Genomic DNA, 22,947 nt, shown 5'->3' on the forward strand with positions numbered 1-22,947 from the left:
CTCAGCTCCTTCCTCAGCCCCCTCCCCATCTTCCCACCAAGTTTGCAATTGTGTGTTGCAGATTCCGACAGCCAGTGCAGCCCCACGCGGCAGAGCCTCAGCCTGTCGGAGGGCGAGGAGCAGATGGACCGGCTGCAGCAGGTGGAGCTGGTCAGGACCACCCCCATGTCCCACTGGAAGGCCGGCACTGTCCAGGCCTGGCTGGAGGTGGTCATGGCCATGCCCATGTACGTCAAGGCCTGTGCGGAGAACGTGAAGAGCGGGAAGGTAGGGCACCTCCAGGATCCCAGCGGGAATGCCCCCTCTCCCTCCTGTGAACTTTACCAACCCAGAGCTGGCCTGCTCCACCTCAGCCCCGCCCCCCAATCCCGGGGTGAGGAGGAGATGTATTCTAGGAGCCAGCTGTACTGGGTTCAGGATCCAGTGTCCACAGTAAATCGTCATGTCTCCCCGGCAAGGCACATAGCCCTCGGAGTCTCAGCTTTTGCATCTTTAAATTGGGCCTAACCTGCCCGTACCTGACTGAAGGGGGGCAGGACCGGGCTAGAGGGCTCTACTGGCCAGGATGTGATGCCGCTCACCTCCTGGAGCAGAGCTGCACTAAGTGCTCGGCCCGGATTGCAGAGAAGGATGGGCAGGGAGACGGGCGGGCGCTGGGGTCCAGCCTCATGCTAGCAGACCCCTCCGGGGCTCAGCCACAGCCAGCAGCAGGTCCTGGCAGCCTCGGGTGCCCACCCCACTCCCCCTTCTGGGCGCTCAGTCCTCACCTTCCTACGGAGCAGGTGCTGCTGAGCCTGAGTGACGAGGACCTGGAGCTGGGTCTGGGCGTGTGCAGCTCTTTGCACCGACGCAAACTCCGGCTGGCCATCGAGGACTACCGTGACGCCGAGGCGGGCAGGAGGTGGGTCGGCACGCCCGGGCACCCCGCTCGGGCTGCGTCTCTGGGGAGAAGGGAGAAGAGTCCACCCCGAGACCTCCAGATCACACGGTGGGGGCGAATGGAAACTGCAGGCTGAGCCAGGGATGGGGGATGGTGGGGTGTGCCCAGGAATGCCACGGGCCAAGGGTGGCCAGGTGCATCCCAGTCCCGCTCTGGGCCAGGCCTCCCCGTAGAAAGATGGAGATACAGGGAATCAGTGAGGCCCCAGTGCCCCATGATCCCCGCAGCCAGGAGGCGGCGGGGGGGCCTCATGCGCCCCCAGAACTTCTCTATCTCCGAGGGCCAGCCGAAGCAGGTCTGGGAATTCGGCCAAAATGTCTGCTCTGTCTACTTCCACCTCAACCCCAGCTCTACCAGCTCAGGGGGAGAAAGGATGGAGTAAGACAGGGAGAAGTAGAATGAGACAAAGAAGAAATGGACGTGAAGGGCTTTATTGTCACGTCTGCCCCAGAGGATTAGGACCGGCTGGGAGGGGGATCCGTTAGCAAGCACACCTGGGAATGGGCGGAGGTTCCTCTCTTCAGGTGTGTCCTGCTCTCATTGCGAACACCTTCCCCCACAACCCCCACCTCTGTCCTACCTCCTGCCTGCCTCCCTCCCTTCTGACCTTTTGTGAGCAGGATTTGTTGGTGGGGGGAGCTCATTCACCAAGCAAGCACCAGGGAAACCAGAGCACCCCCCTCGGTCCTCAGCGTGCAGAGGGGAAGAAAGAACGAGCGAGCATAGTAAATCTGACACTTTCTGTTTTGCATAATTATCTCCTTCACTGGCTTCCCCATCATTTTTGTGCAGTTAATTAATCAGACCTGGTGGTGTGTGCTATTATTTGCAGAAGCCGCTTTATGGATTAAAAAATGAGGGGGCTAAGGCTGGGAACTCAGGTTAGTTTGGAAGCAGAAAACCCAATGCTTGTGTGTCCTGGAGAGGGGCCCTTGGCGTGAATCCGGCTAGCAACCCAAAGCAAGCAAAGCAAGAACATGCCAGCCTTGTCAGCAAATCAGGACCCTGAGGGACGGGGTTGGGGGTGAAGGAGTGGGGAGGAGAGTGATGGGTGGGGGAGGGGAGCAGCGGGCATGAGCTTGCTTTCTCAGAGGGCTTCCCCTCCTTAGGGTCCCACAGGCACCTCACACTCATCACCCACTTCTAACCAGTGCCTCCCCCCTCCTGAATCCTCTGCCACCCAAGCTGGAGACCCCTCCTGCCCCCTCGTCCCACTCCCAATGTGGTCAGTAAACGCTGACCATTGAGCAGGGTGGGGCTGCCTGCTTCACCCCGCAAAAATGCAGGATCCCTGCCCAAATTCGCCCAAAACATGACTGCCCCCGAGAACCTCTAGGAACCAAGATGCTACAGCACCTACAAGGAGATGTGAATGGATGTGAACGGAGTTTAAAAAATTCTGAGAGCTGAGATCAGGACCGTCTCCATGGATCCTGTGTCTCCCGCATTAGACACCCCCAGGCTTCCTGCAGGAGGGAGGGGCTCATTCCCTGTGGAAATCCGGCCTGTCTCTAACTTGCCGTGGGCTTGCTCTCTCTGGCGCTTGTAGCTTCTCCAGCTGTGAAGTGAAGGGGGTTAAATTAGAACAGCAGTTCTTATAACCTTTGGAGACCACGGCCACTCTGAGAATCTAATAAACACTGTTGACACTTTCCCCAGAGGAGATATACAAAACCTCACAACTCTGCATTCTGGGACCCTTTGACTCACTCCCGGAACTTTTAGGGGCCCATGAACTCTAGGGTAAGAGCCCCAGTGAGGTCATCTTCAAGAACACATCCTGTGTGGCTTTGGGAATGACATTGCCCTCTCCGGGCCTGGTTCCCCTTATCTCTAAAATACCGCAAAATCCACCAGCCCCATCACCAGTCGTTTTATGCACATGATTTTATTTAATCGTCACAACATCAATGTGGGATAGACATTCTTACCCCCGTTTTAAAGACGGAGAAAGTGAGGCCCGGAGAAATCATGGGTGCAAAGTCACGCTACAAAATACCTAACTTCAAAGTCAGTCCCCTTTCCATTATCCTGCATCGCCTCAACATTAAAAACATCGACAACCCCTGCTACTCGTATTTACGGAACACGGAATGCACCCCAGACTCCGTGCTAAGGGTTTCACATTCACAGCTTCTGTGAGGCAAGCATGATTAGCCTCATTTTGCAGGTGAGGATGCTGGGGCACAGAGACACAAGGTCCCGGAGCTAACGGTGATGGAGCCAGAATGGCCTCGTGTTTTCTGTGTTGAATCATGACCCAGATGATATCTAAATTCTGTGCCCAAACTCAGATTTCGGGGTCTAATCTGGCCCCAGTTTGGGGTGGGGACAATGTCAACTTTTATAAAACATCTGAATTACTTTTAAAGTCGTGCCGTCTTGTTCAACTTGGGCACTTACAATAGCTCCAACCAACAGCTGGAAAAGTGTTGCCAAGCCGAGGCCCCATGGGGACAACTTTAATGAAAAGAGAACCATTTTGAAGGGCAGGAGCGCATTAATTGTCAGCATGCAGACGGATATTGCTGACTGTAAATGGCTTCCCTCAAGTAGGTTCAGCTGGTGCCCCTCCCCCCACACCATGCCACGTCTTGTTGTACCATTGATTTGCTGAACTCCCTCAGAGAGGAGGGCTTCTGGTCCCCATCAGTGACAGCCCTAGCCCCAGGGCATCTGATCGGAGGGATGGCCGGGAGCTCCCACACCTGCCCGGGGCTAGACAGCCTTGACTATGGCTGATGGTCCTGGGAAGGGCGGCTCTGAAGTGAGGGCCTCAAGAGGGGCTGGGAGGGGGCCCACCTGGGACTTTTTCTTCTTAAAGGGAGCTTGTCTTGGGTCAGAAGTTTCCAACACAGGAGCTTCGTCCTGGGTGGCTTCCTGGTGGACTAGAGTCAATGCCCCGCTTGCCCAGCCTTGATTTATCTTCGGTGCATTTATAGAACAGAAGCTGGGGAGCCAGGTGGGGTCCTGCCCTTCAGGAGCTGGTGGTCTGGCCAGATGAGCCGCAGGGTGACGAGTGCAGGGATGGGGACTCCCGGGGGGGCTCGGGGAGCAGAGAGGGGCTCTGACCCAGCCCACGAGGGCCCTGGAAGGCTTTGGGGAGAGCGAAAGCCCAGCAGAGCCCTGTAGCAGTCAAGCAGGTGAGGAGGGAGGCGTTGGGTGCACCATGGCCAGGAGACGAGGAGGGCCTGGCCTTGGGGACAGACCCCAGCCGTCCTGGGTGGCTGAGGGGCAGGAGGAGACCGCATGAAGCTGGGAGCCCACCCTTCCTTTCCTTGGCCCCTCTTCCAGAAAAGCATCTGCTGTGTGTTGAGCATGAGGCTGGCTCTTCAGCAAAGAACATAGTCTCTGGGCTCAGATCAATTCATTTTTGAAAGTTCCATGTGTGACTGACTAGTGCTTTGAAGGAAATACTTAGAGGCAGAGTACAGGCTAGGGGGCAACTTTATTTATTTTTAAGATTTTATTTATTTATTTGACAGAGACACAGCGAGAGAGGGAACACAAGCAGGGGGAGTGGGAGAGAGAGAGAAGCAGGCTCCCCGCTGAGCAGGGAGCCCGATGTGGGGCTCGATCCCAGGACCCCGGGATCATGACCTGAGCCGAAGGCAGACGCTTAACCAACTGAGCCACTCAGGCACCCCTGTTTTCATACATTTTTTATCTATATGTATTATATGCTCTGTAATACATTACTATATTTGTCTTTTAAACGGTCCATTATCTTTTACGGAGATTCGCAGATGAGAAAAATATTTAGCCAGAGAGTTACCATTTCTAATCATCTTTATTCTTTAAAAAAAAATTCTTATTGTGGTAAAGTATACATATTTATCATCTTAACTGGTTTTTTGTTTGTTTTTGTTTTGAGAGAGAAAGGGTGGAGAAAGGGAAGAAGGAGAGAGAGAGAATCTTAAGCAGGCTCCGTGCTCAGCACACAGCCTGACATGGGGCTGGATCTCACAACCCTGAGATCATGACCTGAGCTAAAATCAAGACTTGCACACTTAACCAACTGAGCCACCCAGGTGACCCCCCATCTTAACCGGTTTTAAGTGTACAATTCAATGGTATAAAGTAACATCCACACTGTTGTGTGGCCATCACCACCATCCACGTCCAGGACCCTCTTCATCTTGTAAAACTGAAACCCTATGCTCACGATAACATAATAAAGACTAACTCCCTGTTCTCCCCTCCGTGCCCCACCCCGATAATGGCAACCACCCTTCTACTTTCTGCCTTTATGGTTTTGACTACTCTCAGTACCTCATTTAAGTGGAATCACACAGTATTTGTCTTTTGGGGCCTGGCTTATGTCACTTAGCATCATGTCCTCAAGATTCATCCATGTTGTAGCATGTGTCAGAATGTCCTTCCTTTTTAAAGCTGGGGCGCCTGGGTGGCTCAGTCTGTTAAGCGGCTGCCTTCCGCTCAGGTCACGATCCCAGGGTCCTGGGATCGAGCCCCCATCGGGCTCCCTGCTCCGCAGGGAGCCTGCTTCTCCCTCTCCCTCCACCGGCCGCTCTGCCTACTTGTGCTCTCTCTCTGTTAAATAAATAAAATTTAAAAAAAAACTCTTTAAAGCTGAATACATTCAACTGTGTGTAGATAGCACATTTTGCTTCTCCGTTCCTCTGTTGGTGGATACTTGGTGGCTTCTACATTTTAGCCACTATGAATAATGCTGCTATGAACGTGGATGTATTAATATCTCTTTGAGCCCCTGCCTTCAATTCTTTTGGGTATTTACCCAAAAGTGGAATTGCTGGATCATACGGTAATTCTATTTTTAACTTTTTGAGGAACTGCCATACTGTTTTCCACAGAGGTTACACCATTTTAGATCCTCACCAAGAGCACACGAAGGTTCTGATTTCACCACACCACCACCAACACCTGTTTTCTTGGGTCTTTTAGCCATCCTAATGGGTATGAAGTGGTATCTCGTTGTAGAGAAATTTGCGCTTCCCTAATGATTAGTGATGGGCATCTTTTCGTCTGTTTATTGGCCACCCGTATGTCTTCTTTGGAGAAATGTCTATTCAAATCTGCCCGTTTCTGAATCCAATGGTTTTTTTATCGTGACTTCTGGAAGTTATCCTCTTTTTTCTTCCATGTGGGCCAAGTTTCCATATGGTTATTATTTTCTTGCCTCTTGAAAAAAGCCCTTCAATATTTCCTGCAGTTTATTCCTCTGATGATAAATTCTCTCAATTTTGTTTGTGTAAAAAAAGTCTTTCCTCCCTCATTTTTAAAATAAACTTGAATTTTTTAGAGCAGTTTTAGTTTCACAGCAAAACTGAAAGGAGGGTATAGAGAGTTCCCACATCCCCCCTCCCCCCCTCCTGCACAGCCTCCCCATCACCCACATCTCCCACAGGATGGAGCATTTGTTACAGGTGAGGAACCCACATCGATGCATCCCAATCACCCAGAGTCCATAGTTTATATGAGGGTTCACTCTTCGTGTTGTACATTCTCTGGGTTTGGACAAACGTGTGATGACATGCATCCCTCATGACGGTATCATGCTGAATAATTTCACTGCCCTAAGAAATCCCCTATTCTCCGCCTGTTCATCCCTCCCTCTCCTTAACCCCTGGTAGCTACTAATCTTTTGACTGTCTCCATAGTTTTGCCTTTTCCAGAATGTCCTATAACCGGAATCATACAGTATTGTGATTGGCTTCTTTCACTTAGTAAGGTGCATTTAAGGTTCCACCACTGGAAGGTTCTAAGCAGAGGAGGGACATGATCTGATTGAGGTTTTTAAAAGACCATCTGGCTACTGTGGGGATGAGAAGGGGTGGGGCAGGCGGGGGGGGTGCGTGGGGGAAGTAAGGAGGCAATTTCCGAAATCTATGCCGCAGGTGGTGGTAGCTTGAACCCAGAAAAGGAGAAAAAGGGACAGACACACGGACCAGAGTGACTGATAGACCTGGTGGGGGAGGAGAGACTGAGGGCAAATGAGGACCGGAGCCGGGGGATGGTGGGGGGTGGGGAAGAGCTGGGAGAGGGGACAGGGCATTTTGTTTAGAGCCCATTAAATGTGAGATGCGTGACAGGCAGGAGATGCCCAAGGGGGCAGTTAGTAAGCAGCTGGGTCTCAGAAGAGAGAAGAAGGGAGAGATGAGAATTTGGGAGTCCTCGTTTACATTACATTTGTAATCCAGAGCCCTGGAAATGGGTGCCACCAGGGAACAGAGAGCGTGGGGAAGAAGAAAGAAAGGAAGGGGCCGTGAGGGAAGATGTGCCCATTATAGAGCAGTATCCATCCCGAGCACGGCGGTCGTAGCTGTTCAGTATATATTGGTGGAATGAAGGAAGGGCAGGGAGGAGCCATATAGGAGCACCAGCAGGAGGGTGGTGCGGTCAGCCCTGGCCACTCTCCTGGAAGAGGGACTGGGGAGGGCTCAGAGGCAGGGAGACCAGTTGGAGCGCAGAGTCCAGGGAGACACAGAGTCCAGGGAGACACAAAGTCCCGGCGTGAGCAGTGGAGAGTGGAAAGGAGGAAGGTGAGTCAGGTGGAGCTGAAAATCCCACCCAGGCCTCCAGCTTGAGTGGCTGGTGGGCAGCTCTTTAGAGACGGGTGCACCGGGAGGGGCTGGGAAGTGAGTGAAGGGTATTCTATCTGGGGGCAAGGGAAGAATGCTGATCCCGATCCCAGACCTGGGGAGGAGGGTGGTGTCACTCCGTAAGCCCATATTTCCCTATCACATCCTGATCCCTTTGTGGGGTCCCCCTACCTGGCAGCCCCACAGGTCATTTCTCAAGTCCCTCCACAGGTGGGATACACTGTTCTCATTCCTTCTGTGCGGCTGCCACCGTATGGCGATCAGGGGAATGACAGCCAAGGGGACCTCTTGCCAGGAGCATCCACCTCTTCATGCATTTGAGAAATATTCCTTGTGCACCTACTATGTGTGCAGCACTGAGATGGGTGTGGGATACAGACAAATCTGAGATATAGCAGTGAGGAGAAAGGGCTTGAAATAGGCAAAACGGGGGTTTTAATTCTGATTCCGAGACACACCACAGTGTGACTCTGGGCAAAGTCTGAGCTTCTTGGTTTGTAGAGCGAGGAAAAACGGCCCAGACCACAGCATTGCAGGCTTCAGGGATTCTGTAGAGGAACATGCCCAGGGGACCACACCCAGGGGCAGGCTGAGGATGTGGAGAGCTCCTGGAGGTGCCACCTCCCTCTGCACACGTCCCTGCCGTTCTGCTACCGTCTCTTTCCACTCCGTGTGTCTGAATGTGCTTTCTTCCCTTTTCCTGTTCCTTTTGTCTGCCTCTCTATTGATCCTTCTTCTGTTCTTTGGGGCTCACTCTCTGTTTCTCTGTCTGTCTCTGTCTTTCTCCTTCCACTCTCTGCATCCACCTCTCTCTCCATCTCTGCTTTGTCTCTCTCTTCCTCTCGGTCTCTCCACTGCATCCCTTTTCCTGCCCGTCTCTGTGATGTCTTGGTCCCCCACCCTACTCTGCCCTGTTCTTTTCCCTCTGTCTTCATCTCTGCCCATCTCTGCCCCATTTCTACCTGTCTCTCTGTTTCTGCCACCTGTCCCCACCCATCCATCTCTCTGGCCATGTCTGTCCTCACCAGCCTGTCCAAAGCCGCTGACCTGGACCATCACTGGGTGGCCAAGGCCTGGCTGAATGACATCGGGCTGTCCCAGTACTCTCAGGCCTTCCAAAATCACCTGGTTGATGGGCGAATGCTGCACTCCCTGATGAAGCGGGACCTGGAGAAGCACCTCAATGTGTCCAAGAAGTTCCACCAGGTCAGCATCCTGCTGGGGATTGAGCTGCTGTACCAAGTGAACTTCAGCAGGGAGGTGAGGACCAGGGCAGGAGATGGAGGCATCTTCCACAGCCCTTCTTTCCCCACTGGCACCCATTGTCCATCCAACTATCTGCCCATCCATGCGTCTGTCTACACACGCATCCATCCACCTGGCCATCCATGCATCCATCCACACACGCATCCATCCACCTGGCCATCCATGCATCCATCCACACACGCATCCATCCACGTGGCCATCCATGCATCCATCCACACACGCATCCATCCACGTGGCCATCCATGCATCCATCCACACACGCATCCATCCCTCCCCCTCTCCCTCCCTTCTTCCAATAGCTGCTTACTGGGCATGGGTCAGGCCCTGTGTCCAATTCAGTAAAGGGGGGAACCCTCATCTTCCAAGAGTTCACTGCTCATCAGGGAGAACCACAAAGAAGCTGGTGCCACCATACCATGGAAAGTTGGCCCAATGAGGAAAGTCCAGGATTTTATGAAAACCCAAAGCCGTAGCTTCCAGAGGGATCAGGGAGGGCTTCCCCGAGGTAGCGACAGCAGGACTGAGAACTGAGAGAGGAATTCCAGGCATCAGTCAGCAGGAGGTGTGAGTGAAAAGCAACCTAACAGAGGGAACAGCACAAGCAAAGGCCCAGAGGACAGAATGTGTGGTCCCAGCGTTGAGTCTGAGGTGGGGGAGTGAACGGGGAGGCCAGCTAGGTGACCAGGGACCAGGGGGGAGAGTCAGAGTTTGGACTCTGAGTGCCCCCTTGATTCTGAGCCCTGCCAAGTCAGACAGCATGGGGGGGCATCTGCTTTAGCTCCCCCAGGACCCAAAGATTCCCGAGGCCGCTGGGCCCTACAGGGCGGCGGCAGTCCAGACGGCTTACTTTTCCTAGAGTGAAGTCAGAGCACAAGCCGCCCAGGGTCAGGAGGAGAGGCCCAGAGGAGGGAGCTGTCCAGTTCTTCAGCCCTTCTCACACACCAGCCGCAGGGCCCTGGGCACCGGGAACCCCAGTCTGGTGAACCCCAGAGACATGCTGGAAGATCGTGACAGTGAAGTGTGAATGGGCATGGTCAGGACACGTTGGAGGAATCCATAGACCGGGGGGTCCCTGGGTCCACCACCAGCCCGGAGCCCTTTGTCTGGGAGCCAGTCCCCCCAAGGAAGGCTGGTGAAAAGGGACCAAGCTGATCCCTCTACAGGTTGCCATGAGTGATGTTTTGTAGGTGACACTCGTTGCTCTCAGGGGCTGGGTGGACCCACAGAAGACAGCCCCTCATGGAAGAGCCGCATTGTTGGGCCCCTACTCCATGTCAGGAAAGCGGGGGTCTGGGATATACAAACTAGGCAGCTGCTGGGGGTCTCACCCAGCCCTCCACCCCCAGAAGCAGGCTTCTCCCCATTTCCCAGAATGAAAAGCCAAGCCCCCGATGGACAGGGCCAGAGAACCCGGGGCTCACTGCCAGAACTTCTCCTTGTACCAGCACGCCGGGGTCCCCCCAGCACCGTGGATGCTCGCTCCTTGGGACCTCTGCGTGCTCCCCCACCCCCAGCTGACCCACTGTCTCCCCCCTCCCCACAAGGCCCTCCAGGAGCGCCGCGCCCGCTGCGAGACACAGAACATAGACCCCGTGGTCTGGACCAACCAGCGGGTGCTCAAGTGGGTGCGGGACATTGACCTGAAGGTGAGGGGCTGGTGGGCGGGGGGTGGGCTGGGGGTGACTCACAGGCATCTGCAAATCCCATGCACGTTTGTGTGTCCATTTTGCATGAGGCAGCGTTGTTGCCCAAGCTGGTGAGAAAGCCTGCCTCCTGTTTCTCAGGAAGAGGGAGCGCCCACCCCACCCCTACAACAGGACCCCCATTCATGATGGCTTTCTCCCAGCAGGGGTGGAGAGGCTGGGCTGTCCTCTGAAGCAAGGCTGAGGTTGAATCCAGGCTCATCTCATTGGACAAGTTTTTATGGGCTGCCTGCCAAGATCTGGGGATACATCAGTGACAAAATAGTCTTGGTCACTGTCCTCATGGCCCTAAAAGAGTGGGGGGTTCCCCCTGAGCCTTATACTAACTGGTCCCCAGGGGAACAAGCCCTTGCTGTTGGGGGCATGTCCCCACTTGGAGCTGAGGGCACCTCAAGCCAGCAGGGCAGCTCCTCAGGACACCTCAGGACAACAGGGTGGTCCTCACAGCCTAACAGGGCAGGACACCAGGGCAGACCTGTCAAGTAACAGGGCGGCCCCTACCGCAGGCTAACCAGCCTGTGCCTTGCCCTCAGGAGTATGCGGACAACCTGACCAACAGCGGCATCCATGGTGCCGTGTTGGTTCTGGAACCCACGTTCAACGCCGAAGCCATGGCTACTGCCCTGGGCATCCCCAGCGGGAAGCACATTCTCCGGAGACACCTGGCAGAGGAGATGAGCGCCATCTTCCACCCAGCCAAGTGAGTGTGGGCTGCTGGCTTCGGAAGCAGGTGATCCTGACTTCCCCCTGGCCCCCTCACTTCCTGGATCCCACTTCTTCCCTACAACACAGTGGCCTCCTTTTATAGATCAGGAAACAGAGGCTCCAAGAAGCAAAGTGCTTTAGCCTGAAGGTCATAGTTGAAAAAGAGGTGGCCAGTCCAGGCAGGAAATGCTGTGGAGACAGAGGTTTGGATGCAGGGATGAGCATACTAATGGTGCTCATGGTCCAGATGAGCAGGCCACGTCAGCCTACCTACCCCAGGCTCCTCGTCTGAAAAGTAACCAGAGAGAAAGCACCTGGACAGACAAATTAGGCCCCCTCTCTGGGGATTCACTCCTTAAAATATTTGCAGTTAAGCTAAAGTCACCATTTATTAGACACTTGTTATGGGCACTAATTTCATCCTCATGACAATACCAAGAAATCGGTGTCACTATCCCTCCTTTATAGATGGAAATACTTATTCAAAGGGGCAAGGTACTTGCCCAAGGTCACACAGCTAGTAAGGAGCAGAGCCTAGATTTGTCCTTTGCTCTATTAATATGGCATATTACGTTGATTTTCATACGTTGGACCAACCTTGCATTCCTAGGATAAATCCCACTTTATCCTTTTTATATGTTGCTGGACTAGGTTTGCTAGCATTTTGATGAGGATTTTTTGCATCTATATTTATAAAGGATGTGTGTCTGTAGGGGCTTTTTCTTGTGATATTTTTGTGTGGTTTTGGTATCAGAGTAATACTGGCCTCATAGGATGAGTTAGGAAGTATTCTCTCCTCTTCTGTTTTTTGTTTTGTTTTTTTTTTTAATTGGAAGAGTTTGTGAAGGATTGGTGTTCATTATTCCTTAAACATTTGGTAGAATTCACTGGTGAAACCACATGATCCTGGGCTTTTCTTTGTGGAAAGGTTTTGGTTTTTCGTTTTGGGGGGGGGTTGGTTTTTTTCCTACTTCAATTTTATTTGTTACAGATCCATTCAGATTTTCTATTTCTTCTTGAATCAGTTTGAATAGGTTTATATCTTTCTAGAAATTTGTCTGTTTCATCTAGGTTAACTAATTTGTTGGCATACAGTTAGTTGATTTTATAATCATTTCCCTATAATCTCACTTCTTTCTGTAGAGTTGGTAGTACTGTCTCTTCTCTCATTCCTGGTTTCAATAATTTGAGTCACTCTGTAATTCTTGATCAGTCTAGCTAAAGCTTGGTCCATTTTGTTGACAGAACTCAGGTTTGAATCTGAGGCTCTCTGAGTCAGAACCCTGAGTGCTGAGCCCCCACACCACATGAAGCCTCAGAAAGCATCTGGGCTACACCCCATGTTATACAGAAACTGAGGCTTGGGGGTGGGGAATTGTGCATCCGTGGCAACAATCCAGAAGTCTTGAACTGCCCTGCCCCATCGGCAGGCTAATACCCAAGTGATTCTCAAAGTGAGGTCCACAGAGCCCTGCAGCAAAATCATTGGTACTCTTGTGAAATGCAGATCCCCTGGCCCAAACTCAGATCCCCAGGACCAGTATTTACTGGGAGAGCCCAGGAATCTACATTTTGGGCATTTTGAGGTAGTTCTATGGAGACCAGAGTTTGACAAGATCCCTATTCCTTGAGCCATAACTCAACAGGTGCAGGAAAGAGGCTTTTCTCCTAAGAATTGTCCACCCTCCCTGACCTCCTTTCTGAAGCCATGTGACCTGTAATGGCCTTAATATATTCTGAGCCCTAGATAGGTAGCACTAGCTAAACGTTAGCAGGCATTCATGTATCTGATTAAACCCTTGACCACCCCCGAGGTCACAGGTGCATTAAGGACTATCTAGGATTCGTGGGTGAGCACTGGGGACGTTTCTCGTGGGGCACAAATAGAGTAGGTTCTTATGTTGTTGGCAGGCCAGGGAGTCCCTTAAGAATGAGATGAAAGCAATCCTTCCAATAGGAGGATAAGGAAGAAGAAAGTGGACTCGGTCCTCTCATTTTACAGACGAGGATCTGAGCTGGTCAGCCAGGGCACGGAGAGGCGATGTCTGTCCATGGCCCATGTGCCAGTTCTCCTTGGAGCCCTTTGCTGAGAACTTGCCACAGACCATGGGAAGAGATTTTAGTCAACTTGGGGGAAACAGAATTTCATGGGTTTTGAAGAAATTTTAGAGACCACCCCTATTGGTGCAAGAGTCCCTAGCTAAGTAAAACACCAGTGGAGACAGTGATCCCCAGGCCTGGTTAATATCACCACGATATTTAACCACATGCCCAGGATTATATTAACCAGGCTTTGCCCCAGGACATCTCTGCAGTGGTCCAAGCGGTCAAGCTGCCCCGTCCACGGCCCTCTTGCTCCCTCTCCTGTTGCTGACTTCAGCTTTCTGGAGAGAGAGGGGGCAGGGCAGGTGGTACTGGCCCTTTAGGGTGAGTGCTTCCAGAAGGCTCTGATGGGGTGGAAAGATTCAGATGGAGAAACATCGACCATTGAATAGCTATCAAGGGCTAACCCAAGACTCCATCCCAGGCTGGGGGAGCCTGATGGAAAGATAAGGCGAAATAATGTATAAAGCAATTGGGAGAGGAACCCAGGCATGGTGAAGCACCCAACAACGCAACTATTATCAATTATTTTTCCAAACCCACTACCAGCACCTCCGTGGCTGCCGCTCTTTCTTCCTCCACAGGGAGATGGCTGGAATGTGGGTTCCAATCCTGACTGTGCTGCTTTCTACCGTGTTAGACACAGCAGGTGATTTCAGCCCTCTGAACCTCAGTTTCTCATCTGTAATATGGGAATATGAGTCCTCCCTCCCCGCAGCTTTGTTAACAGGATTCAGGGAGGCGAACTGTTATGCAGTGCACCGGACACAGACCCCCCACAACAACTGACAGTTCGTGCCCCCCAACTTCACACGAGCACTGGAGTATCTCCATGACGTGCTTTCCTCTGGAACTGGTTACATGGGGCCCCCCTTCCTGTCGATGTGCTCCATCTTTCTCCTTAGCATTTCAGTGGGGAAGAGCAATTCCTCTATGAACTCTGAAAGATTTTACCATCAAGCACACAGAGTAAGAGGCCTTGTCATGTCTCCCACCTCGGTGGCTGGCAGGCTTCCCAAGCTGCAGAGTCGGGGGAGGGGATTCTCCCAGGGTGGGGGGCACACTGGGATTTTCAGGCACCCATGACAAGGTGATGTGTTATGACATTCTGTCCACCCAACCCCTAGCAGTCATTGAAATGTGAGCATAGAGACCAGGCACTGGGGTGGTTCAAGGGTGATCCCATGTAAAAAGGAGCCACAGCAGGGCCTTTGGGGGCTCAATTCTGGCTCCTCCATCATTATCCTCTCTGTGATTTTAAGCAAATTTGCCCCCTCTGAGCCTGTTCCCTCAACTTGAAATGGGGATAATCACTCCTTCTCAGGGTTTCTGGAAGGGTTCAAGGACCTCAACTCCGTCCTTACAGCAAGAAAGCAGGCTATGACAACATGTAAACTAATGGGCATGTCTGGGTTCCAATAAAACTTTATTTGCTAAATCAGTCGGCTGGCCAGCTCCAGCCTGCAGGCTGCAGTTTGCCAAATCCTAGTCTAAGCCTTCGATGCTTTAACACAAGGAAGGGAGTAATGGGGTCACTTCAGGCAAGAAGTCAATGGTGGGGGTGGGGGACACAGATTTCAAATGCAGAGTGGGGAAAATTTCCCTGGTGCTTCTCAAGTCATGCCAGTGAGCTCAAATGTGGGGATTCTCCCATCCAGTCTTCCCTTCCTGGTAAGGTTTGCAGCACGCTGGAGGGGGAAGAGCGCGACCTTGGAGTCTCACAGACTTGGATTCAGATCTTGGCTCTGCTGCTTGCAGCTGGGTAATCCTGGGCAAATCGCTTAACCTCTCTGAGCTGCCCCCCTTTTGCCCCAACTGTCATGCAGGGATGTTGTGAGGATTGCTTTCGTAAAGTGCTTAGCACGGCGGGGGGCGGGGGGGGGCACACAGGAGGTCCGCAGTAAATCACAGCGGTTATGGTCATTGTCACCCATGTGAGTATGCCCGTCTCTGGGGGGCGGCAGCTGACTCAGTATGGATCTCTCCCCAGCTCCTCAGGCATCCGGGAGGCCGAGCGTTTCGGAACACCCCCAGGGAGGGCCTCCAGCATCACTCGGGCGGGGAAGGAGGAGAACAGCGGTGGTATCAAGTACAAGGCTGGCCGGGTAAGTCACTGGATGCCTTCACCTGTGAGTCCTGCAGCCCAGGGAAGGTCTTGTTGTCATCTGGGCCCATGGTGGCCCCTCCCAGCTCCTCTCTTGGCCTGTGGAGGAGGACCAATGGGCCAGGTCCCAGATGCAGCCAGGAGGGAGGAAGCAGCCTCCAGTTGACCCGCATGATGCTTAAGCCCCTGCCCCCACCCCCCAGGCTTAGAGTAGCATCTCGAAGTGGAGGTCTCACCTGCCCACATCAGAATCACCTGGCCAGTTGCTTAACAGGCAGATTCTGGGACCCACCTGGGTCTCGAAGCCAAGGGCCTCAGGGGTGAGGGGGAACCCTACATGCAGCCAACCTTCCCAGACTCTGAGAACCACTGACTTAGCTTTTGAACTTTGGTGATCTGACCAATAGCAGCAGATTAGCCTCCGGTCTATGAAAGTGCGTGCAGTTTGCCTGTGTTCACACAGACTCAGACTGACCCAGATTCCTAAATGGAAGTGTGTAGGCACAGATGGGAGAAGTGGATAATCCAAAAACTCTTCCGTTCATTCAGCAAACACTTTTTGGATACTGACTGTGTTTGAGGCACAATCCTGAGCATGAATGGGAATAAGCATGAATAAATTCCCACACTTACTCTTACGGTGCACTCAGTCTAGAACACGCAGTCTCGAATGGGGTGAAAATTGGTTCTTGGGGGAGGGGCAAACCTGTCACTCTCTCTCTCTATGAAGAACAGGTATACATATGGGACATTAACAGAAGCACGGTGTATCTGTGGTGTGAAAATTTCATGGTGGCGGTGTCATTAGGGGGATATATCTTAAAAGGCTCCTTTTTTTTTTGAAGATTTTATTTATTTATTTGAGAGAGAGAATGAGATAGAGCGAGCATGAAAGGGGGGAGGGTCAGAGGGAGAAGCAGACTCCCTGCTGAGCAGGGAACCCGATGCGGGACTCAATCCCGGGACTCCAGGATCATGACCCGAAAAGGCTCCTTTTTTAAGGTGGCAACATTGAACAAAAGGTTGAGGAACACTGGTCTGGAAACAAAAGCCATCGAAGAAATAAAGCAGTACAAAGCGCTATCAGGATTATTCTCATGGAGAGATGTTCAAAATAAGAGATAAATGCATACTGAGAGCCTAATGCATATAACCACAATAGCTGCCCTTTGCAAGCACCACGCTGTGTGCTTTACAGATCTGATTTCTACTCTTTACAACTCCTCTGGGAGAAAGGAATTGCTGTTCTCACTTGGAACCTGAGAAAATGGGGGCTCAGAGAGGGCAGGTGACTGGTCCGGGGTCACACAGCTGGGAAGTGACAGAGCAGGGATCCAAACCCTGGTTTGCGAGTCTCCACAACACCTGCTCTTTCTGCCACACCAGGAGGTGCTAGAATATTTCTTCCTGACCTGGGAACGCAGTCAGACTTCACGCCCGTGCTCAAACATTCTCACCTCTCCTCCATCGTACCCATTCTCAACTCTCCTCCCGCTGAGGAGGGAGATGCGAGACTTTTGAGGACAATCAGAAAGACTATATTTGTCCTCACCCTTAGCAACCGACCAGTTCCTTCAGTTGGGAACATGAAGCTCTCCCCTAAGGTTAGCTCACAAAATCCTCTCAGTGCTCTGGGCAGCAGAGTATGATTACTAATAGGAGGGGCACAGAGAGGTTAGACAAGTCGCTTAAGGTCACACAGCAATTAGAACGGGGGACCCCACATGCCCCAGATCCCAAACACTCAGTTCCTCTTCTCTTCTCCCCACCCTTCCATCTCATTTCTCTCTTCTCAGCTGCCCCTGGGGAAGATAGGAAGGGGCTTCAGCAGCAAAGACCCCGATTTTCATGACGACTATGGCTCTCTTCAAAATGAAGACTGTGGAGACGATGATCCCCACGGCAGGCTGGAGCAGTGCCGTCCGGAAGGCTACAATGGCCTCGAGGTCACCAACGTGTAAGGAGCGGACGCCCCACCAGACCCAGCGTGGACACCCCCACCGAGGATGAGTAGCCCAACACTGCCACCACTGTACCTAGGGACCGTGGGCCGAGGATGCTCCCCTGCCCCCAGGCAAAACCCCAGCAGACTGCTGCGGTTTCAGATGGGGGCTCCAGGGAACAAGGAGGCACCAGCCTGCCTGACTCGAGCTGGTTGTGCACCTTCCTGCTCGGTGGAAGGACCTGTCAGCCCAGCCTCTCTGTCACCTGGGCTCCCCCTCAGAGTGACTGTCAGCCACTGAGCAGTCCAGGCAGTCCCTGGAGCCTTGAACTGAGCTGCCAAGGTGGGAGGAGGCCGGCGGTTCCCCCAAACACTCTCCCCAGAAGGAGCAGGCGGGACTCCAACCAGACACACAGTGCTGGGAGCCAGCAAAGCCTGAGGCTGACCAGTGGGCCCTTCTGGCCAGCCCGGTGGAGCTCTTGGCTCCAGTAGCCATGCCCCCCATGACTGAGAACTCCGGTTCTGACTTGGGTCACTGAATCTCTCTTGGGAGAATGCACAATGGGATGGTCATTCCCTGCTACCCTAAAAGCTGTGTGTCGCATGGGGCTGGACATGTAGAAAAGCTATTTGCCTTCTCCTCCCATGAGTGGCTGCACTGGGTGGAGGCAGGTGGATGATCCAGGCAGGGGCGGATAAAGAGATGGATAGGTTATATGCACTAGGCTCTCAGTATGCATTTATCTTGGTCGTGGCATTTCCATTAAATGCAAATTTCCTGTCATCAGGATAAAGGATATCCTGAGGATAGGAGTGGGGATGATGGACTTAGGTCAGTGACAACTAAGAGTGACGGTGGGTTTGGGATTGGGAGCAGGGAAATACTTGTCATTGTTGACCCAACAGACATTTGTTGTGATTTCTCGGTCACCTGAAACAGGTGTGCACATCAGTGCCCTCACTGAGGTGAATCTTGCAGAGAAAGTCATCAAGGTGGTGGAGAGAACCTCCAGCCCTTTTCCTGACTCTGCCACTGTTCTGCTATGTGGCTTCTTCCCAGTGGCCCCACCTCTCTGTGCCTCAATGTCTTCATCTACAATACTCCAGGTTCCCTCCCAGGGATGCTATGAGAATTAACACTTGCTAATGTCTATAACACACTTTGTAACCTCTCAGGAGACAGGTGGGAAGGTATGGGGACAGAAGAAAGCATCCGATTTCCCATTTATGACACAGAACTGACATTGAACTAGTCCCTCTGCAACTGTGTTCTGGTTGGGGCCACGTGCAAAAGGAGGACAAGGAGTGTCTAATGTTCAGACTCTCTAGAGCCCCCAATAAGGCTTGACCAAAGAGAGAGAGAGAAAAGTCCACGTACACCACCCTGGAAAATCGTTCCAATTGATGTGTTCAGGATTGAGTCTGTTGACCTCGGTGCTGAGTGATGATTTGGGAGGGATGAAATGCATTGGGGTTCTACGGACACTTGGGTTATCAGAGAGAATCTTTTGTTGGGACCACAACATTGAAGCCATTCGCCCAAGAGTCAGTGAGAGGTCTGAATTTCCAAGACTTGAACAGGTAGGTGTCAGCCTCTGAGAACCATCAAAGCACATGTTCTTCAACCCAATGAACCGTTTCCCCTCATAGGAAAAGCCTAAACCGAGGCCTGATGAACTTGAGAATGATTCCTCCCCAACGCCGAAGACCATGGTTTTCTCTCTGACCTTAGGATAAGCACAGCTTTTCTTGCCCCTGGAGACCAAACGCCTGGATGGTGGACAAGTGGATGGCTCCCCTTTCATTTGACTATTTAGCCTCCTAGGGTCACATCTCCAATTCCAGGGCCTGAGGGAGAAGCTCTGGTATCTAACATGACTTTGCTGAGGTTCCAAACTCCAGGATCTTAATGACATGCAGCCACACATGGGGCCTGAAGATGCAGAGCCCACAGCCTGGAGGGGGGCTCCCCTCTAACCTGATGCCACAGGTTCCTCCCAAGCCAGCATCCAGGCTGGGTGACCCAGGACCCCAGGATCTGCCTCTTGGAAGCAGCAAACCAGGCGGGAAATTATTCCCACAGGGTGAGGAAGGATGGCACGAGGGGGCCCACATGCAGCTCTGACTATTTAAAGCCAGCATTTGTCAGAAATGAAGCTGGTACTCCCCCCCCCCATTCATTCCCATTGGGGATAAGATGGGCAAGTGGACAATTGGGGGGGTTACTGGTAGGGATGACATTGCCCCCCAAATTTGCAGCACTAGGCCAGCAGGCCTGGGGCAACATGGACAACGTCGAAAGCACCTTTCAGTCCAAATGGTACCCTAAGGCACATTCTCTCCCACCCTTGGCAGCCAGCTGAGTGTTTGGAACTGGCTTTTCAACATGAGGACAGGTTGGTTGATAAATTAACAACCTCCACACACAGTCAGATCAGGTGAGCTTTGTCTGCTGAAAAAAAAATCCCAGACGTCAGCCCTGCTTCAAGGGTGGGCAAGAAGAGCAGGGGTGCAGAGGGACTTAGCAGAGAGACTCTGGTAGTGAAGTGACTAAGGCTGACGGAGCGGCCACCTACAGAACAGTGACCTGCCATGTCCTGTCCAAAGGGCCCGAGTTGTGGTCTTGGGCCTTAAAGGGTGATAGGGCTTCCAGACCTGGGAAAGCATGAACGTGCTTCTTGGAGAGGTGTCCTCTGCGCCCGTGGGTGCTAGCCCCTTAAGAAGAGGTAGTTGGTGCCAGAGGTTGGGGAGAACCCCAGTAGGCAGAGACACCCCGTATTTCTCCGAGAAGCTGGGGGCCAGAGCCCTCAGAAGGCACCTGCCCAGCAGACTCTCGGCTTTCTGACCCCAGACCCCTCTGAAAGGCCCCTTTGTCCTTAGCTGCGCAAAGCTTCTCTCCTAGAAATCTGTCTGTCTGTCACCAGGGCCCAGGCTCTAGGAGGCAGGAAGAAGCCACATGAAAACCTGGAGCAGATGCGGGAGAAGGGAAGGGGCCTCCGCACAGCCCAGCCGGCACGGGAGGGGGGGGTGCTCAGAACGGTGACCCCACATCTTGAGGCATCGAGCAGGGCTGCATGCGACAGAACGGGAAGATCTGGCAGGACGAGACTTCGGTGTCCGCTGCGGGGGCACCTGGAGCCCTCTATTTCTCCAAGCCTAGCCGGCCCCGCTTCCCGTCAAAACCTGTCCGTGCGGGCACCACCTCCTCCAGGCTCTGGCGGGCTCCCGGCAGTGGCCCGGCAAGGAACAGAAAGCCTGGGGACACAGCAACTTCCGAAGCCAGCATTATTACAGATGGCTGGCTGGCGAGAAGAGTTTCCCAACACAGAGGCAGCTGTGGTTACAAAGGGAACAAGGTTATCCATGAGCAGAGGTGATGTCCCTGGCCTTTCAGTTGCTTGTCGCAGCCCCGTGTCTTCCCAGGAGTAAATTTTAACACTGTAACAATAAATACTACTGCACAGCGCTCTACTGATCAGGTAGCCTGTTCCTCTCATTTAATCTTGCCAACAGCCGCTTTGAGAGAGATTACCGACCCATTTCCTAGATGGGGAAACTGAGGTTGGGGAGGCGGAGGAGCTTACTCAGCTCCATAAAGCTAAGAATTCCCAAGGCAGGGACTCAGACTCAGTCATCTGCCTCCCAACCCCAGGCTCATCCGACCCCGCTGCGAGCTTCCTACCCTGCCGTGTCGGTGATCCCACCCCCACCCCCACCTCCCAGCATAGGCTCTACCTCACCAGGTGGCATCGCTCAAAATGGAGTTCAGATGCGCCCTGTCCTGCTGGAAAAGTCTGGGGCCTATCCTCCCGATGCCAGGACCCCGATGCCGGGAGGGAAGCATCTGATAAGTGACCCCTCCCTTAGCATCAGTCGCTTGCCCATGTCACTCCTCTCGGGGTACTTATTTTCAGACGGCCAGAACAGATCTCCAGTGATTGTGTCAGGCTGCCGTGACGAAACATCACAGACTGGGGGCTTACACAACAGACACTTATTTTTCCCAGTTCTGGAGGCTGTGCGTCCGAGATCCAGGTACCAGCTGATGCCGTTCTTGGTGAGGGCTCTTCCTGGTTCACAGAAGCTCACCCGTGGCCGGGGAATTGATTGCAGACAGTGGTTATATGGGGAGGCGGGGACTCCCGGGGGACCCTTGAACTGAGACCTAAGTTCTGAGGAGCCAGCCCTGCCAAGACCCTGGGGGAAGAACATTCCAGGCCGTCAGAACTGAGCTAGTTATAGTGGTGAATGAAGTCCTGCCCAGCCTCTGCCCTTGCAGACAGTCCAGGGGGGAAAAGAGACACAAACCAACTACTCGAGCAATGTGAGAGTGTAACCATGACCAGTCTTGAGAGCAGAGGTAGCTCGTAGTTGGGAGGGCTTATCACATGGGCATTTAATGTAGTCAAGGGGAGGTGAGGCCTGGATAGAGGAGAGTTCAGCAGGTGAAGAGGAAAGGGAAAAGGATTCTAGATAGCCAGGACACCATGTGCAAAGGTCCTGTGGTAGGAGGGCCAGAATAAATTAGGCTGAAAAAGGGCCCACGTGGCTGGGAGAGAGAAGTGAAGGGCTCATCTCCTGAGAGTGCTGGAGGGACCTGCTGGGTTCCTGCCCATCTGTGTCACCCTGATTGCAAGCAGTGCTGCCTAACTGGACATGGAGTCTCCACCTTTTGCAGATGGGTCCCTCTTTCTGCTTGCTCTAGCTTGTGGCTAAATTGGGCTCCTTGGGTCACAGAATGACACAGTGGGCCCAGGAGGTGGCACCAGGGCTGTGAGGGCAGAGCTGACCTGAGGCCAACAGAGGTGTCAGGTGCCTCTTTCATGACCCCAAGTAGAAATCTGAGATGTCTATATGAAGCTGTGCTGGTCAAAAGAGGACCTGGTAGTTCTAGCAGAGTCTCGGGGTGGAATCTCGTTGGCTCAGTTGGATGGGGTCTCCAGCCTACCAGGGGTGGGGGCAGCCCACCGGGTCCAATGTCCTGAGGGATGAGTGTCCGCGGCTCTTAGGGGACTCTGGCAGAGGGGTGCTTTAATGTGGCCCAAAGGCTTTCTCCTTCCCTGATAGAGGTCTCCTCTCCCTAGCAGTGGGGCAAGAACGGATCCCAGGGGAGACGACCCCCTGATATTCACAGAGTGAAAGAAACTTGAGTCCCAGTACCCGGCAGCTCACAGAAGCACCAGTGACAGATTCAAGGATTCAAGGTCGGACCCAGAGGTCAGACCTAGTAACAGACAGCCTTGACCAGACACGTGCCCTGTCCTTTGCCACAGGGTTTCTCAACCTCGGCACCATTGACATTCGGGACATACTTTATCAGGGGGCCTGCCCTGTGCATTGCAAGATGTTCAGCAGCGTCCCTGGCCTCTACTCAGTAGATGCTGGTATCACCCCCCCATCCAGTCATGACAACTCCCACATTTTTCCCGACATCACCATATGTCCCCTGGGGAGGCAGAATCACACCCCCCTCCCCAGCTGAGAATCACAGCTGGATGTGTTTTTGCCCTTGAATCCACCCCCCCAGCAACTCCTTCAAGTAGGCATGGCTTTTCTCATCTGACAGATGGGGAAACTGAGGCATGGGGCGGTTACATAGATTC

The 22,947-nt window shown here is 53.0% G+C and overlaps 1 protein-coding gene across 1 annotated transcript in view; it reads left to right on the forward strand.

The window, feature by feature from the left end:
• The window catches only part of KAZN (kazrin, periplakin interacting protein), a 996,076-nt gene extending 975,257 nt beyond the window's left edge, over nucleotides 1-20,819 (forward strand). Inside the window, exons 10-16 of the mRNA XM_081816825.1 lie at nucleotides 62-267; nucleotides 783-901; nucleotides 8,550-8,781; nucleotides 10,332-10,433; nucleotides 11,024-11,190; nucleotides 15,289-15,403; nucleotides 17,199-20,819. Coding sequence (XP_081672951.1) covers nucleotides 62-267; nucleotides 783-901; nucleotides 8,550-8,781; nucleotides 10,332-10,433; nucleotides 11,024-11,190; nucleotides 15,289-15,403; nucleotides 17,199-17,363 — 1,106 coding nt within the window. The 3' untranslated portion in view covers nucleotides 17,364-20,819. The remainder of the gene's footprint in view (nucleotides 1-61; nucleotides 268-782; nucleotides 902-8,549; nucleotides 8,782-10,331; nucleotides 10,434-11,023; nucleotides 11,191-15,288; nucleotides 15,404-17,198) is intronic.
• The last annotated feature ends 2,128 nt before the right edge of the window (nucleotides 20,820-22,947 follow it).

This window comes from Leptonychotes weddellii, chromosome 4 (genome assembly GCF_054177405.1).
Source record: "Leptonychotes weddellii isolate Sample4059 chromosome 4, ASM5417740v2, whole genome shotgun sequence".
NCBI classification, from domain to species: Eukaryota; Metazoa; Chordata; class Mammalia; order Carnivora; family Phocidae; genus Leptonychotes; species Leptonychotes weddellii.